The sequence below is a fragment of the Mercenaria mercenaria genome, chromosome 1 (genome assembly GCF_021730395.1).
Source record: "Mercenaria mercenaria strain notata chromosome 1, MADL_Memer_1, whole genome shotgun sequence".
Lineage (NCBI taxonomy): Eukaryota > Metazoa > Mollusca > Bivalvia > Venerida > Veneridae > Mercenaria > Mercenaria mercenaria.
The window spans coordinates 40,176,132-40,194,733 of record NC_069361.1 but is presented as its reverse complement, the minus strand read 5'-3'; the positions used below and the strand labels follow the sequence as shown (position 1 = coordinate 40,194,733).

At 34.2% G+C, this 18,602-nt stretch overlaps 1 protein-coding gene across 16 annotated transcripts in view; it reads right to left on the bottom strand.

The window, feature by feature from the left end:
• Positions 1-10,197: 10,197 nt before the first annotated feature.
• LOC123541046 (uncharacterized) overlaps positions 10,198-18,602 on the bottom strand; it is a 330,808-nt gene continuing 322,403 nt past the window's right edge. For all 16 annotated transcript variants that reach the window (XM_053544988.1, XM_053545004.1, XM_045326409.2 and 13 more), the window contains 2 exons: positions 15,802-15,955; positions 10,198-12,809 (listed from right to left, as the gene is read on the bottom strand). In XM_053544988.1, coding sequence (XP_053400963.1) covers positions 11,736-12,809; positions 15,802-15,955 — 1,228 coding nt within the window. In that variant the 3' untranslated portion in view covers positions 10,198-11,735. The remainder of the gene's footprint in view (positions 12,810-15,801; positions 15,956-18,602) is intronic.

Below are 18,602 nucleotides of genomic sequence, written 5' to 3'. Positions count from 1 at the left end.
ACCATTGACTTTCAAGTACCAATCTGAAATATGCATTTATATGTGTTGATAATATAGGTTTGTTACAGTGAAGGGATCAGCTATGAGAAAATATCTGAAATGCAGACAACAATTTTATTTTATGAAAAAAAAAGTCACCACTTGGAATATACTATTTTCTAGTTAATATAATTTAACTCAATATCAATAAATGGGAAAGTATCAATGGTCATTTTCTTAATTTATATAAGTTTCAACCGTAGATAACATTATGTATAATGATGAAGATTTTTTTTAGTTAGCATTAATTTTGTAGTAACTATATATACAATAAAACTCCAAGTAAAATGATCTGGAACACAGCTTCATTTAAAAAAAAATGTATCAATAATAACATGAGAGCCCTTCTGAAAAAAATGTTAATGTAGAAATGTAATACTTAGGACTGCTGAATATTAGGTTATGACACCCCCCCCCCCCCCCCCCCCCCCCCCCCCCCATGATTTCTGAATGAAAAGGAATAAGCTGAACAATAATGGTAGACAGTTAATGTAAATTTGTCTTAAAATTGGCCCTGCTGTTTCTGACCAGAACATTTTTAAAGTTTCCAATATTACAAATATGGAAAAAGTGACAATTACCCCTGACACCCATGTTTATAACATAAAAATAATTTGTAGTCTTTATAGAATGTCACAAAAGGCCCATTTGTGTTAAATTATTTCAAAACTGGAACAGCAGTTTCATATATATATACATATCAGGAAAAGTGACCATGCCCTCCGGCACCCATGTGTTCATGCTCAGATGAGCTTAAAATGCATTTAATGTAAGAACATTTTTAATAATATTTGAAAAAAAAATACCAGTGAAATTTGACATGTATACAGAATAAGAAAGAAGACAGGGAATTTGAATAAGTAAGAAGAGAGGGAATTTGCCTATTAACACAGACCATTCTGCTTTTTAATTTCAATATACCACCAAAGAGTTTTGCAAGGAGTTTTGCATATCTTTCTAAAATGTGTTTATTTTATAAATCTATTTTTTAATTTAGTATAGTTACTTAGACATGCACATGTGCAGAATAATAAAATGAGGGTTCCAAGAGACAAAATAGAAAGAAATTCATCATGTTCATCATATTTTCCAATTTGCAATCACAATTCAATAACATTTCAGTTGCAGAATTAAGTATAATTACACTTGCTATCAGAAGTCTAAAAGTGAAGAGACTTAAACTGCATAAAAAAGTTTTATTAGTGTTTAAGAAATTTGAACCTGTTTGAAGATAACCATAGGCTTAAAGTTACTTATACATATTTTGTTATCTTAAAAGAATAATGATGCACAAATTGTTATTAAGATGTATAGTAGCATGGTATAGTTCAATCTTTCACCTTCAATTTTGGTGTGAGGGGGCACTGAGTGTGGCCAAGTAGTTAAGGTCTCTGGTTTTCGAATCACTGCCCCTCATCAATGTGGTTTGAGTCGCACTAGGCGAATTTACAGATTTTTCAATATATATGTTTACATTATATTATGTACAAAACTTGGCTGTAATGAGATTTTTCCTCTGGGTTTAATGAATTGTTATTAAAAACAGAGAAAATCTCCTATATAAGTGACCCCTCCCCCACCCCTCAAATACCAGACTTTTTAATCCCAATATACAAGATCCTGTCTGGTCCAGTTGATTAGGTCCATAAAACCCCTGTAGACTTGACATGTAGCCTAATTATTGTCAGAGAATCATAAATTTTATTGCCTACAGATAAATTGGTTATTTCCTGTGTTTTGCATTGCTGTTTTTTTTTTTTCTTTTTTTCTTTTCAGAATGTACACAAAATTATTTTAACTGATAATATACTAATATTGATTGCTCAGCCATGTTGAGTAATGTCCTGGCCAGTTAAATTATAACTCTTATAGGAAAGCAATTCTCTGACACTCCTTAACAATAAAATAATTTTTTAAGAGAACATTACAAGTTTGTTTATTCAATGATTATGATCTTTTTATCAAAAGTAAGCAAATAAAACCAGAAAAAAATGATAATTGCTGAATTTTATTAGAAATTAAAGAAGCGTTCAGTTGCATTTTTAATAGATAAAAAGGGATATGGACAGAAGGATTTTATATATTAAAAATGTATAATTCCCCTAGTGTTGTCTAAATAACGTTTCTTTTATGCATAATAAAATCCAGCAATAAAGATATAATATATTATTATCATTGTTCAAAATACACATAATTTATTATTTCTAAAAGCTAAGTGCCTGAATGCATTTTTTACATTTTTGATAAAAAAAAAAACAGCAATGATGAGATGTAAATCAAAAATATGATAAAAACACTGTTTTATCTTATCACTTGTGTATTTAGCCCTAATTCAATCAAGCTTTCTAAACTCCTTATAAAGGTGAGAACTGATTTGCTATAAAGGTGAGAAATATCACCTGCAATTTATTTACTGCACAGTAGCTATACAGTAGCTTATTAGGATAAACAGAAGCAAGTCTATCAATGGTCCAGACTTGTGTATTGGCCCTTACCTCCAATATCAGACCTTATCATCCCATAGCCCACATACCAGGCACACACCAGAATCATTTGTTTTTAATTATTATTTACTGTAACAGTGGAAACAGAATTAAGTTAGCTCTGTGTATTTAACTGTTCTTGAAAAAGGGTTGCTAAAAAGCTCTACGAGCTTATGTTAACTGTTTCACAAAGCAAAGGTAAATAAAAATTACCTTTACCTATTCCAACTAGTCAAAATAACTGGACGTTCAGATGTTCTATATTTCGGTGGTTTCAAAATAATGAAGAAAAAGTGGGACATAGAGTTGAAAACCTATTTCTTATGGTGGTCACCTATTTTTAATATATGATAGCAAATACTTCAAATTTCAAGGAAATAACTTTGGGAAAGTGTTGAGAAAAACCAAAGAGCTATAAAAATAAATGTATACTTCTTTGGAAAAACCTATCAGAAAATAGTTCAGCCTTTAATTTGGAAGTTCAGTGAATTTCAATTGCAGTATGATGGGTGATAAATGTTGCAGTGTTTTATGATAAGGAAATATATTAACAGTTATATTTTCAACATATATGATAAAGTAATAGGTGTAATGTGTATGGTTTGAAACTTATTCAATCAATGTTTGTGGAGATTGGTTTTTAAAATCAGCCTTTCTGCACAAATCTGACTGAAAATAAAACTTTGCCTAAAAAATTTTGTTGCTTAATGAAAATAAATTAACATATTATTTTATAAACCATATTTTTTCCTCAAATTTGAATGTTTAAAACATGCCAAATTTCAAGAATGTCCAGTAATCTTAATTTCTAGAATTTCAACTCAAAATTGAGTTATATTGCAGATGCACAGGGGAACACATACTGAAAATCAGTATAATATTCATTCATTATTAGTTTACTGTTCATAATTTTTTTTTTCACAAGAAACACAATGCTATTCAACAGCATGTGTTCCTTTAACTGAAAAATAAGTGACTTTAAACATAACCAACACATTGAAATCATTTATTCTACATGCATTGCCTACTGAGAGTAGAAATGACAAAATGCCATGCATGGTAAAATGTGACAGTAAAATCATACATATTTTATTATGTTTACTAAGAAGATGCACAGGGGACAAACTGCAGCAAAATATATATTCATAGAATATGTTCATAGTAAGTAATTTTTTTTTTCAACTACTCAGTATTCACTTGTGAACATTAATAATGTGGGTAAAAAATTGATGTTTCCACTTCTTAACTTGAAAACTGGTTACTTCTGAAAAAATGCAAACAATGAATTCTAAATTGTCCAGAGTTTTTCTTAATAATGGTAAATTAAATGAATGTAAAAAAAGGTGCACAGGGACATCACTTTTGGCTTTGTGAATGTTGAACAGTCCTTAATACGTCAAGTTAAAAAGCTGCTTTTTTTATCAACTGTAACTCTCTTTCAAGGAAAATGAGCCGTGCCATGAGAAAACCAACATAGTGGGTTTGTGACCAGCATGGATCCAGACCAGCCTGCGCTTCCACGCAGTCTGATCAAGAACCATGCTGTTTGCTTTTAAAGCCTACTGGAATTGGAGAAACTGTTAGCGAACAGCATGGATCCTGACCAGACTGTGCAGATGCGCAAGCTGGTCTGGATCCATGCTGGTCGCAAACCAAATATGTTGGTTTTCTCATGGCACGGCACAAATAAAGTATAATCTAATTTTATTTTTAAAGAAATAAAAGAATTGACACTTAACACTAAAAAGTTGCAAAGGGGAATTTTTGGGTGTATAGACATTATAAATGTCTGAGAAAGTTGATCTGTTAAACAAAAAAACATATTCTGTCTTCACAATTGAAAGGATAAAGATCTTAGAAAACCCTTTATGACTTTAGAAAACTAATGGGTTTTGAAATTGTAGTGTTCTACATTAAAATTTTGTACTTTTTCACTATATTTTTGTGAAGAGGGTTCCATCACAAGATGTGAAATATTGGTGAGAGTAAGATGTTGGTAATGAAAAAAGGGTATTTTGCTTTAAATGTACAGAGTTTAAGCTTACTGGAACCACTCTCGGTATGTTTCTTGGAATAACCAGTACTAGAGTCATTGGAGAGGTCTGACCCCACTGGGGCTTTCGAACCCATGACCCTGGATTGAGCTGAGCCAATAACTTACATCTACAATAATTTAACATAAACAATGAGGAACTCGTGCGGACGCATTGGTTGATAGGGCTATTATGCTGTCCTACAGAGGTGAAGGCCCAGGTTCGATTCCTGGCAACTCCATTGCGGTGTGACCTTGGGTAAGGCACTTTATCACGATTGCCTCAGTAGGCCCAGTTGTAAAGGTATATACACGCAAATTGCTGGGGTTAGGTATAATTGGCAGCGATGAAAATTTTATCTGAAACTGCTTCCAATATTTTGGTCTTTCGAGTGTTTAACACAAGTGGGGACATTGCCCATACAGTATATCATATAAAAATATCTCAGTATCTCCTCTGTTCCATATGATATGGATCCCGTTTTAAATTTTTGGATTACATTCCAACTGAACAATCTAATTACGGATCACTTTTTCGAATTTCAGTAGTAGAAAACAGCTAATAAATCACAATTACAGCTGCTTTGTAGACCTAGATCTAAAGTTAAAAGTAAAATTATGTCACTCTGGCCAGGCTTTGGCTGAAGAACTTCAAGAAGTCTTAAGAGCATTATTTTAAACTGGTTGTATGTAATCTACTAGATCCATATTATATGTGGAAACAGATAAATAAGATAAACAAGTGACTGTCAATCAGAAAGATCTAGAATCTACAACATTTTATTTCAAAAGTGCAGATCTACTTACTTTCGATTTCGCAAGCTCCGCCATCTTGTCTCTTCAGGCGGTGAATGATGAAATTAAAACGTGCGAATCACGCTTTTCTCCAAAGGTGTAATACACCGATAACAGATATTTGCCTATGGGTATGTCAAGCAAGTTATTAGAGTCTTAAATGAACAAGAAGTTTTACTGAAGAATAATAGGACAGTTTTGAAATAAGCAACTCATTATTTGCACACCGCGGCCATGTTTTTCGTAGAGTTTTAGACAAAAAGGTCATTTACAGAGCGTGTAAATCTTACTATTTTGAGTAGCTATTCACAAACAACAGTCCCATGCACAAGATTTAACACCTCTAGCAAGTTTTAAGACAATCTGATTCGTGAAAAAGATAAGTTACTGTGTTCTGCAAGTTTTTTCTGAAGCACCATAAAAGCCGGTAAAATACGTCAAATTGGGCATATTCAAATCAATATATTTAAATTTCAGGAATATAAAATCAAAATTAAATTATGTTAGTTACAAAAGCTATCTTTGAGAATTTAATATGCAAAATTTTGCAAATATTGGACAAAGAATAAGCATTTGGGCAGGTTTTGAAAAACATATATAAACCGTGGACCTGGTCACGACCGTGTGATAATCACGCTACACCGGTGCTAGACGGTGTGACAGGGCAAGCTGCACATATCATTGTATGAACAGACTCAGTTAAATGCACAGTCTGTTATTTTGTTAATATGTTGTTTCAGTTCTACATTGAATGTTTCCTAAGAAATTTCTAATCATGAAGGTTTCAGCTAAATGCTACTCTTATTAGTACGGTGTTCGTTCGTTTGGACAATCGTGACATTTTATTTTATACTAAACCGCGATGCACGATGGTACGATGGTACGATGACGAAAACGCGATGGCACGATGATGAAACAACGATGGTGAAAATGCGAGGGCACGATGATGAAATCGCGATGGTGCGATGGTACGATGGTGAAATGTCGGTGTAATATCGGTTTTCATCATCGTACCATCGCGTTTTAATCATCGTATCATCGTACCATCGCGTTTTCACCATAGTGTCATCGCGTTTTCATCATCGTACCATCGCGTTATCACCATTGTACCATCGCGTTATCACCATCGTACCATCGTACCATCGCATCTTCACCATCGTACCATCGCCTCCCGGTGGTCATGCGCAGTGGTACAGTATATGTGTCAGTAAAATACAGGCTTGACACAATCTCATTTTCACATTGCACTATGTACCTTCTACATCCTAACAAGAATAAGCTGAGTTTGAATAATACCATGCGACTATTACACCCAGCTTTTATTTTACTTTCATGCATACATAAAATACAAAGGACGTCGCCTTAAAGATTTTACCGTTTTAATGAACTGAGCACTGAACATGTTGTAAAACATTTTGCAAAACAGCAAAATATAAATGGTAATTTTCGTCTCACAATAAAAATTGAGATACATGCATCTATTGTTGACAAAAATACAAGTGTACGGGACTGCGCATTTCTAACCAGAAGGCGATGGTACGATGTTGAAAACGCGATGGTACGATGGTGAAAACGCTATGGCACGATGGTGAAACCACGATGGTACGTTGATGATAACGCGATGGCACGATGGTGAAAACGCGATGGTACGATGGTGAAAACGCGACGGTATAATGATGATAACGCGATGGCACGATGGTGAAAACGCGATGGTACGATGGTGAAAACGCGATGGCACGATGGTACGATGATGAAAACGCGATGGTACGATGGTGCGGTGGTAAAAACGCGATGGTACGTTGATGAAAACGCGATATTACATCGACATTTTACCATCGTACCATCGCAGCATCGCGATTTCATCATGGTGCCATCGCGTTTTCACCATCGTACCATCGTTGTTTCATCATCGTGCCATCGTGCCATCGTGCATCGCAGTTTAGTATTAAATAAAAAGTCACGATTGTCGAAACGGAACACCGTATATTAGAGAGGAAAAAATGATAAGAGCTTAATAGCCCTTTGAGGAAACTTAGGTATGTTACAAATCAGTTCATTAGTTCAGTGAATCCCCAGTGCAGTTAAGTAACAAAAGTTACCATTGTATTGAGATTACTACTTTGCTTTTTCAGTTTATTTCATCTTATTAGCAAATAAAGCAAATGGCAGACAAGTCGGAATGTAATAAAATGACAAAATTCTTATTTATATCGAAATTGTTTATACCAAAAGCAAGTCCTATGGGAGGTTGTTTATGTCTTATAACACGAGAGATTAAGAAAAACTTACGTTGTAAAGTAAGACCGCATGCTTCGTCTTTGCAACTGCATGCAATTTCCCCCATACATTTTATTGGATAGATACTGTATTACATATAACACGATTGTCTTCCTAAAGATATCAGGGAAACTAAACATTCTACGATCGTCAAAGAACAGTAACCTTGACCTTTAATTGACAAAAATAGATCATGCGTTGACATATTGTCTCATCATGGGGAACATTTGTTTGTAGCACTAAAATAATGCATATAAAAGTTATAGATGGAAACAACTTTTACTTGACATTTTACCTGAAACCATAAGTCATGTACAATCAAAAGCTACAATTTGCCCTCTTTTCACAGACCAAGTTGTATGAACCTAGCTTAAATACATTTTGAGTCATCGCAGGATCAGTATTTGCCGTCGGACGAACAGAACAGACGGACGGACGAACGGATGGATGGCATTTCTATAGTCCCCTCCGTTGTGCCACCGGTAAGGGTCTAATAAAAAGTGGTAAGCCCAAATTGAATGAGTGACCGTTCAATTTTAGAAATTTAGCAGGGTAAAGGTTAAAGCGACTCGTGTCGAAAATGGAGCCACTTCAAATGTGTCAGACTCAAAACATATAGACGTTCTAGGCTCAGTTGCTGTGTTGATAGAGGTTCTGTTTATATTCACAGCAGCTGACAAATTAAATGTAGTAGATTGCAATCGATGCCTTAGATGGGCGAAATGGTAAGGATTTCGATGATTGAGGACAGTTTAAAATGGTTTGAGACTGCTGGATCATTCACATGTTAGTTTATTCTATGTTTGCACAGATTGCAAAACATTGGTTTGTTAATACTCTTTTTTTTATTTTCGAATGTACTCGAAAAAGCACATATACCACAGTGTTTTCCACGTTAAAGTCACTACTGCTGTTTACATGGCATGGTCTGAAAATAAACCCTATTCTGACCACATTTTTCATTAAATGTCAGCGTTCAGCAGATATACTCGTGGTCGACCATAAAACTAGAGGCAATTAATTAATTTGTTCTGGCGACCTTTCATCGAGGAAAACAGGCACTTCTTGTCCATAAGTGTAATAACCTTAATTTGCTGGACCAGACTTCTATGTATATATTTCTTATATGATTTCCCAAGAGGGTAGTGGTAAATTTCTTTTCAGATTACAAGATAATTCTGAATCTTATAACAGAGCAGCATTCTGTGGAATAAAAGTGCTTTTGTCTAGAATGTTAGACAAACTGTACTAGGATCTAAAATGAATTATGTGTACAGGGCACGAAGAATATGTTTGTGAAGCTCTAACATGTTCCTTTTTACGTAACAGTATATCAAAGTGCTGATTTATACAGACAGAGAAAGCAGACTATCTAAATTACTTAATACGATATATGTGCTTGACCATTATCAACCAGTCCATTGTTATTTACATAGATAGCTGAAGTCGAATTTTAGAGCGCATTTAATGGTGCGATTAAAGCAAAGTATGCACTAAGCCTAAAATAACAGACTGTATATTCAAGAGATATAATGGGCATGTCTGTGATGTTTACAGAGAACGAGTATGTTTGTATGTCTTGAAGTGTCCTGGGTCCAGCATCTACAGAATTCATTATTATGAGGGAGTGTACACGTTAAGCCAATCAAATCTCTGTTTCCGGTTTCTTTATGCTGTTCTACACCATTGCCCGTAAAATTAGTTATAATTTGGTTGCGAGAACTAGTTCCTCCTTTCAGAAGATGGTATTTTGTGTGACGTTAAATTTTGCTGGTAATTCAAGCATAAGCACTGATATATGGTATATCAGATTATGTAACTGAGAACGTCCTCACTTAGATTGACCCCACAAAGGCATTTTATACAACTAAGAATGTTTCTTGTGATGACATTCATGAACAAAATGAAACAGGAAATAATTGATAGTAAAACCGTGTTTAACACTGTTTATACATAGTGGGCGGCTACCCGTCGGGCGTAATAATTTCACGAGGGCGCAGCTCGAATGCAATTATTTACAGCCAGAGTGTATAAATAGTGTTCAAACACGGTTTTGCTATAAACTATTAAAACTATAATTATAAACTATTCTTATTTTTCTTTTATTGTAGAGTGAGTGAGTGAGTTGGGTTTTACGGCGAATCATGTAAATAACTTTTATTGTTAATTTGATCAAAATTGAAAGCGCTATTTCTCGATGTGTACATTACGTCGACGTGACGTCAACATAACATCGTTGTGATGATTTAAGCATTGTCATTGCATTGCTCATATTAGAATCTAATAATATGATGTGAACAGACAATATTTTCATTTTTTAGCTTTTTACACGTTTTAGAATAGCATTGAAACACGTTTGTTTCGTATTATATCTGCAGAAACCCTCGGGATACGCTGATATACCCGGGCTTGATTTTCAGATGTTAGAACACGAAAAAGACATACAAGTTGTCCATAAAAAGGAAAACAATGTTTTGGTAAACAACAAGATGGATCAAACAGCACGTCCATTTTGTGCGATTGTTACCAGAACGTTGTGAAGATTGGTAGTCAATAGAAAACAAAACGAAGTTTTAAATTTTGAATCAATTTTATTTTGTGTCTTTCAAAAAGAGAGAAAGCCTACTTGATAAACAGGTGCGTTTCAAAAATGTATTGAAATGCTTTTGAAAAACATGCACATGTCTCCCCATACAGCTTTATGTTAATAAACTGGTGAATTAAGTGCACAAATCGTCTCCTTATGGCATAACAACACTGCATGTTTGACCTATGGGCAACTTGGTCCGACGCTAACCTTGGAACGACATGTGAGCCAAGTTGTTTTGAAAATCCTTAAAGCGGCAAATTTCTTATTAAGTGGAAAACGCATATCTGACAATATTATGTGACATTTGATCTCACCGAACCACTTTGACCTTCAAAAAACGTTCTGTACATCCCCTCATTACGGCAAACATTTGAGACAAGTATTTTGAAAATGCTTCAAGGGGACAACGAGGTTCATATCGTACGAAAATACCAAATCCATTATCCGACTAACTTTGAAAGGGACAGAACTATTCATCTGTTCAGTGAGGAAACCTGCAAGGTTTAGTGAGAAGTTCTTTGACCTGAACTGCAAAATATTCATTAGTACCCGGAAAATTTAAAAATAATACTTCTGTCATTGTTAGAGTTAAGAGAGTGTTCCTATTCAAAGGCCTTACATAAAGCATTAAAGTCACGACATTCATAAAATATCCGAAAATGTATAATACATTTTCTCCATTCGTTTAAGTTCGATTTAGCATCTACGGCCGGCAATATGTATATTCCTTACGCAACTATGCACAAACTGTTGGTGGTTTTAAAGATATCTGGCACTTCACAAAAGCACTAACAAATACCGAATCCAATGTAGTTTGTCTTCTATATATTTTTCGTTTATTTATGCCGATAAAATGTAAGCTTTGCGGGGCAAAAATCATTCCTGATTTATAAATTTAGTACGGTTAACATCTGTATATATTATTAAGTGCCAAATTACCACTATGCAAAAAGATGAATCATGAAAAGAATCCATATTGACAGAATTTTACTGTTATACAGTTTACCTCTTTACAACGTCATTTAAACTATTTTGTTATATTTTGAAGCAGTTCCTATTTTTATTGTTAGTCAAAACCCGTCAAAAACACTTGCAATGACTTCTGCAATAACCGCAATGGTACAAAATAATTAAAACGCACCCATAATCTTGGCTTAATATGACCAAATAGTATAAATTCAATGACATTGTTTTTTACATCTAAAATGTATTTTCAGTCTTAATATTAGGGTACTACAATAACGATCATATACTGTAGGCAAGGTTTAGTATGAAATACATTTTTACAAGTTGATATAATAAAAACAAATGTATATATATGTATATGTATAGACGACTAGGAAGAAACAATGTTTAGAACACGTTTAACAGTTTGGTTAAAATGTGTAAGTCATGTGTATTAACTTTGCAAAAATACATTTGATGTATTTCATAGGCGTCATGTAGAAACAGCTGAATCTTGCAGGCCATATTACAAAACATAAACATAAATAATAGTTTTAGGTATTCTCACGGAGATTTATTTTTGCCTAGTTCCTTTATAGAAACTTCCATTTGTTTTAGGAATATTCAGACTATTAGATAAAGAATTATTATCGCTAAGAGACGTACTCTCTGAATTCCTATTTGATCTTAAGCTCGGTGTACGACTTTTACTTTTTGCTTTTCTACATTTTGGACTAGAACTACTATCACAAAAATCTCGATTACAACTCAAATCGTCAAATTCTAAACAATCACTTGGTGTGCACGGGCTTGAACTATAGTCCCTATGGTCGTTTTTACTTGCGGTTGTTGTTGTTTCGTCATCATATGACGGGTTATATGTGTACTTGTATCCCTTCATCTGTTCTCCAAAAATGGTACCCTCTAATAATTTTGGCGTTGAGCGTGTGCTGTTTTCTTCTTGTACCCCATGACCTATATTTTGTGTAACTGGCACAGAACTATCGGCGACATAAGGGTCATTTAAAGATCCATGGTAATGATTTTGTTCTTTTAAAGAACCGTGGTAAATAATTTGATCTTGTTGTGATGCGGATAACTGCGGTTGATCCTCTTCGTATGGAAAATATTGAGTCGGTTTGTATGGAACTAATTCTCTGTGCGGATTACTATTATTACGTAACTCCATTTCTGTATTAATAAATCGTGACAACATTAATACGCGTTCATCATCAGAGCACCTTGAATCACCGTAATTAGAGACGTCTTTAAAGTTAGATGAGCTATTCCGAGGAAAGTACAGCGTGGAATGATTTGAACGTCTTCCGGTGGAGCCGTCATAAGGGTTATCACTGATGTATTCGTAATAATGTGACATATCGGAAGAACTTCCGGCTATCGATCTATGCCGATCTGACGCTCTACGATGCGTCAAAGATTCATGTGAAGGCACCCGTTTATCAAGGTTTTCCTTGTCACGCCAATATATACGTTCGTAGCCTTGCCGACTGCGGCCACTTAAAGTGCTTTGTCTGGAAATACTCCTTTGACACTGTGAACACATATCATCAAACTGGTATCCCTGTAAGGGTGTTTGTTGTATGGCTTTAATTAGCCGTGCTTCGACGCCATTTTCAGTAGCACGTGCCTGAAAAAAAAGATATACTTTAAACGGTTGACATCATTTTTATTTTGTTGAAGGTTCATAATTAAACTAGCCACTAGACTGATAGTAAGTATATTTTTACATTTTCCCCCATTTTTGTCGAATTAAATTTCATAGAGACAAAAGCCAGTCTATTTTAGAGATTTTCACTGAGGAATGATTTTAAAATTATCATGATATTGGACATAGGATATAGACCGGCTCAGTTTATTTTATTCAATCATAAAAATGTAAATAGATATATCATAGTCTAGGAGCTAGTCTAGTTCATAATGGCCATGTTTAAAAATGTGACTGCAATATATTTCGTTATAAACATCAAATTTATTGTTATTTCCTATTTTTATAATTAGTATATGAGATAATTGACATAGGTATAAATTTTTAATGAACATAATATAATGTATTATTGAATACATTGCCTTTATGACTCTATATAATTCATGTGGGACATTGAATGAAGTGCTTTTCATACCATCCAATCATTTATATTCTCTTTTGAACTTTTTAACATCATACTGAAAGCATTCCAAGATGCGTAATGAGAATGTTTCTGTAATGCAATTGCATTTATAAAATCGGTATCTCATTTGTACACGTAAGAAAATGATAGTAACTTTCAATTACTCAAGGCCAATTCTTTTTGAATTTCCCAACATACATTTGCAGGGTATTGGATTGCAGAGTTTCAATAAAACAAAGTCCAATATATTAGTTAATACTTTTCTTTACAGTTTTTAGAGGTGACACAAAACTGCAGATAATGGATGGATTTTAAGAAGCGTGTGTGCCGAGGGGAAAAGCCTCATCAGCAGTAATAATATTGATTTTTTAAAAAAAAGTGGATCATTATTTTAACTAGAAATTAATGAAACTGATGATTTACAAGAAGATCCCGAGACTTGATTACATGTTGCCTGTCGTAAGTGTATTGTATTGGCACGTTAATCTATTTTCTTTGAATACTTTAATTATACTTGTAATTATAGCAGCCTTGCGGGATTGGGAAACAACATCCATTAATTGAACTAGAAATTTATTTCTTGATAAAAGAAAGAAAAAGGCCCATGTTCTGGGAACGAACTGTGCTGCGATAAATCGTGTTTGATTATTAAATGACTTTACTTCATAATAATTATTTCTGTCGATTTCAGTCTAAATTTTGATTGACAATAAGTAATCAAAGGCCTGAATGGCCTGAGTCGGCTAATGATTGATGCACTGACAGTATAGTCTACCAGTTTCAGTTTGTTTTTAGTTTTTTTTTCTTAAAATTTCATAACACAGCTCGATATTTACCCAAAATATTATATCCGGATACGATTATACTTTTCTCCAGTTTGAACAATATATTTTACAAATTGTGATGATACGAAGACATTTAGCAGCAACTGGCAGTATCTGACATTGAAGTTTACGGTTAAATTACCTCTTATTTAAATCTTTTCATAAAAAAGTTGTTTCGTTTCGTGAAAGCAGCCAAACATAGACGATCTACTTTCGATTTCAAAAACTACAAGAAAATACAATTTAATGTTTCGCCGATTTGTTTATTTCTCGAAAAATAAGAAATAAAATCATTTTTAATATCAGTAGTAACTAAACAAACCAGTAAGAGCTTCTTCTTTTTCCGATAATTTATCCGTTTACTGACTGCAAAATTCAACCCACGCAAAGTTTATAGAAATCATACGATGCGTGTTTACGTTCAATGTGGGAGAATTAAGGCTGATGAGCTATGTTACCTAACGCATCCAGACGATTCAGATTTTGTTTTTAAAAAAGCATTGTGTGCGTTTCTGTAATTTTATATACGTTTTTATACGCTTAGAAATTATTAGACATGCGTATTTGCATTATTTCTATACGTAATTTACGTTAATATGCATCTTATCTGGAGCCCTGTGGAACTATTTTTTGTCTTTCGCTGGATGTTACCCAAGCTTTGTAAGCCTGCGCAATTCTTAAAATGCACATTTATGTTTAATGAGTTACATTCGAGAATTGCACAATTACAAGTCATAAATATGACAGATTACATCGTATATTTGTCATAGCAAAGGGAATTGACACAACTTAACTTCATTCATGCAGTGAACTGTTTGAAGTTTGAGAAATCTAATGGAACTACATCCCTTCACTGTGTTATTTGGTCCATTTAGAGAATCGTTGGATAGCAAGGACTCGTCAAAAGGCTTTCAGCCTTTAGCCGACTCAAAAAGAAATGGTCGTCTCTCTTTCTTTGGCAAGCAATCGTGTAAGGTTTGACGTCACACTAGATAGAAGCACCAACCACCCGTAAGTCAGCTGGATGACTTCTAGCCTAGCTCCTAGACTGTGATATAATCTTTTTGTACATTTTTTATGATATAATATAATGAACTGAGCCAGCCTGTTACCTATGTCCAATATAATATAATGTTAGCATCATTCCTCAATGAAAATCTGTAGTATAGTCTGGCTTTTGTCTCTAGAAATGGAACGAAACAGAAAAGGGACTAGACTTATAAAGTCTGTTGAGATCAAATAATCTGTAATAATATTAGTTTCTTCATACTGACACTGATGTTTTCTCATTGTAAACTTTTTCAGAAAGCGGTATCAGAGAGGATTGATTTTATGGATAGGTGCTTTTACAATTCATGACTCTAACGACTGATGCCAGTCTAAAAAGGGACTTAATGTAGACATATCTTTATTATCAGTCTAGTGGCTAGTCTAGTTGACTTCCTAACACGAGAAATTTACACCCAAGTGGCGTGGTTTTTTATCTACAGCGATGGAGTCAGTAACCTTAACCATTCGGCAACGAAGGCACCTTCGAGTAACTGCAAACTTATTTGTTAACAACAATTCACTCTATTTATGCATAAAAAAGCCAGGAAAAGACATAGACGAGATAATTTAATAAAAAAGCAATGACGAATTCAGTGTCTGACTATCACGTTACATTTTTTTATGATAGGAATGTTACCTCAAATGGAAGCCCTCTCCTCTCTGGAATGTTGCCTGCTCTGTAATAGTGCTGACTTTGAACGTAATATCTGTTAATTTGAGTGTTGATGGCGGTCTGGTCATTGTTTACTGTTTTTGTGCATGGATTTTCCATATGTTTGTCCGCACGGCGGCTGAAATATAATAAGATTACTTTTTAGCAGAGCTGCATTGCGTGTTCTGGTAACTCTTGATAGTTTTTATCACTTTATAAGTCATCAGTTTATAAGTACAAACAAACACTGATGATCGAGCGGACAAAATACCAAAATTTGAATGGAACTTTGATGAAGATTGATTGCTTAATTGTTCATTTAATGGCATTGAACGCTCGTCTCTTTTGAGATAACCCAGAGACAATCAAAACTGACTGATATCTTTTCAACTTGATTATCATTAATTCTAACCAGACTTTGAAGTTTTCCATTCGAACATTAACTTTTCTTTGCGTCTTACTCACAGGTGGTTTTCTGTCATTACCAAGAATTTTCTGGCGTTGATTACGTTATAATGATTGTATGGCCAGTCTTACAGTAAATTAACAACTAGCAATTCTTCTGTTTGTACTGACTGTAATGCGTCGTTCCGTCGTAAAACGTAAAACGATTTTGGCTTGACTTAAATCCGGGGTGTTTCGTGTAGTTTGGATCATAATTATAGGTCGAAGGATGGTTTTGTGGTCTCTATAGTTTTAACATTTCCTTAAACATATGACTTTTACAGTAAATATGTATTTTCCAGTGTAAAATTCTGGATAGAAGTTTTTTCCAAGGGCCACTGATGACAACGATAGCTTAATAATACATCAACAAAATTAAAAAAAGCCTAACTATTTACAAATCGGTTCATTAATCATTCTTAAAGATACCCTTAACAAGTAATACCAAGTATCCCTTTTGTCGTAAAATAAAAATATTTAAGATACTTGTCTGCAAATGAATCAAATAGTGGTAAAACGTAAATCGTATAAAAGTGTTTATTTGGTGAATCTGTACTGAATATGCCTAATTAGCAACTGCCATTTGTGTTCAACAAGCAGGACTTTAATTAGGTGTCGACGCAAGAGCACCATTTAGACAACGTGCTTGGTCTTTTCCGTTTATAGTTATTAACGTCCCCTAAGAAGTACCGTTTCTTAGTTTACGTGACAATATCATTTATAATCATAATATCACAACAAAATCAACTGAAAGATCGTGTATGAGCCGCACCATCAGAAAACCGCATAGTGCGTTTGCGACCAGCATGGATCCAGACCAGCCTGCGCATCCGCGCAGTCTGGTCAGGACCCATGCTGTTCGCTTTTAAAGCCTCCTGCAATTAGAGAAACCGTTTGCGCAGGCTGGTCTGGATCCATGCTGGTCGCAAACGCATTATGTTGGTTTTCTCATGGTGCGGCTCATATTTTCTTTGACAGAGCAATATTTCATATGAACTGATTAACTTTCCTATAGATGTCACGGACAGGCGGCTTCTTTTCAGGTAAGGAAATATGCTAAAAGTCATACACGATTCCCTAAGGTTTCGCCGGAAGTTCTATCTTAATTAGCGAGTATATGAAAATGGAAGGGAATGTCAATTTTGATAAGCTGGGGGATATATTTATTTCCAGCGACAAAATGTTTTTTCAAGAAAAACACGCAGGCACTAACTGATATTGACGTGTGACTAATAACCGCCCATTTCAATGCTCAAAAAGGTTTTTGATATGTGGACGAACTGATTTTTTTCTTCAGTATATCCATCAGTGTATTCAGACAACATGAGCACAAAAATATACTGTTTCCGTAAATTATTGTTTAAATTTCGTGCAAATACTATAACATATTAACCTATTATTATCATAATTTTCATTTTGCAATCAAACAAAGATAACATTTACAAGTATATTGCGCTACTGGATAATGCGAAAAATGTGAAATATATTCTTTGTTTTATACAGTCATCAATTAGTTTTCTACTTTGTAAAAAAACGCCTCAAAATTGTGCAACGAGGATACAGTATTATTCAACGTTTTCTATCGGGCGCAACTCTTCGATCACGTTAGGTATGTAGACAGCTACATTTAACAGTTCATGTAAATACATTTAATTTTGGCACTACCTATAAAGTTATCATTGATTCATCAGCAATAAGCAAGCATTATTGTAATATTATCTCTCATGACGATTGTACCAGACAGAGGTATCTGAATATTTTGACATGTTTAGATTATTTTGCCAGTAATATACATCTGACTTTTCACGTTTGTTTGCCTTTTGATATAATTATGTTATGCTAGAGCAAACAATATTTGTAATTCACTTTTAAATTAAAAAAACTAGCCTGGCTCCCTGGCTGCATGGTTATTTTTTTATATAAATACAGGAAACATTTTATTAGAAAATTTTAAGCCTCTGAAATAGCACATTTTTTTTATCTAATGGCTCAACCATACATGTTTGGCGCCAGGGGCAATAAAAATGTCAATGTAAATACAACATTCTGGAGTTACTTCCCTCTTAATGAAGAAAACATATATGTAAATAAGAACAAACATAGGGACGGGAGCCAGTCTAATTAAAAACCAACAGTGCTAGCTTCTCTGACTTCAGACACAAATGTAATTAACGGATAAACAATCAATTATACGCTTAAAGAATCTTACAGAATATTTTTAACACAATTTCGAAAGCTCAAGTGTGTAATTAGCAAATGCCGGCAGTTTTACCAGTTTTCCTGGATTCTGCACCAGTACAAATCTGTTACTCGAAGATAACTGCTAACGTCCCCACGAATTA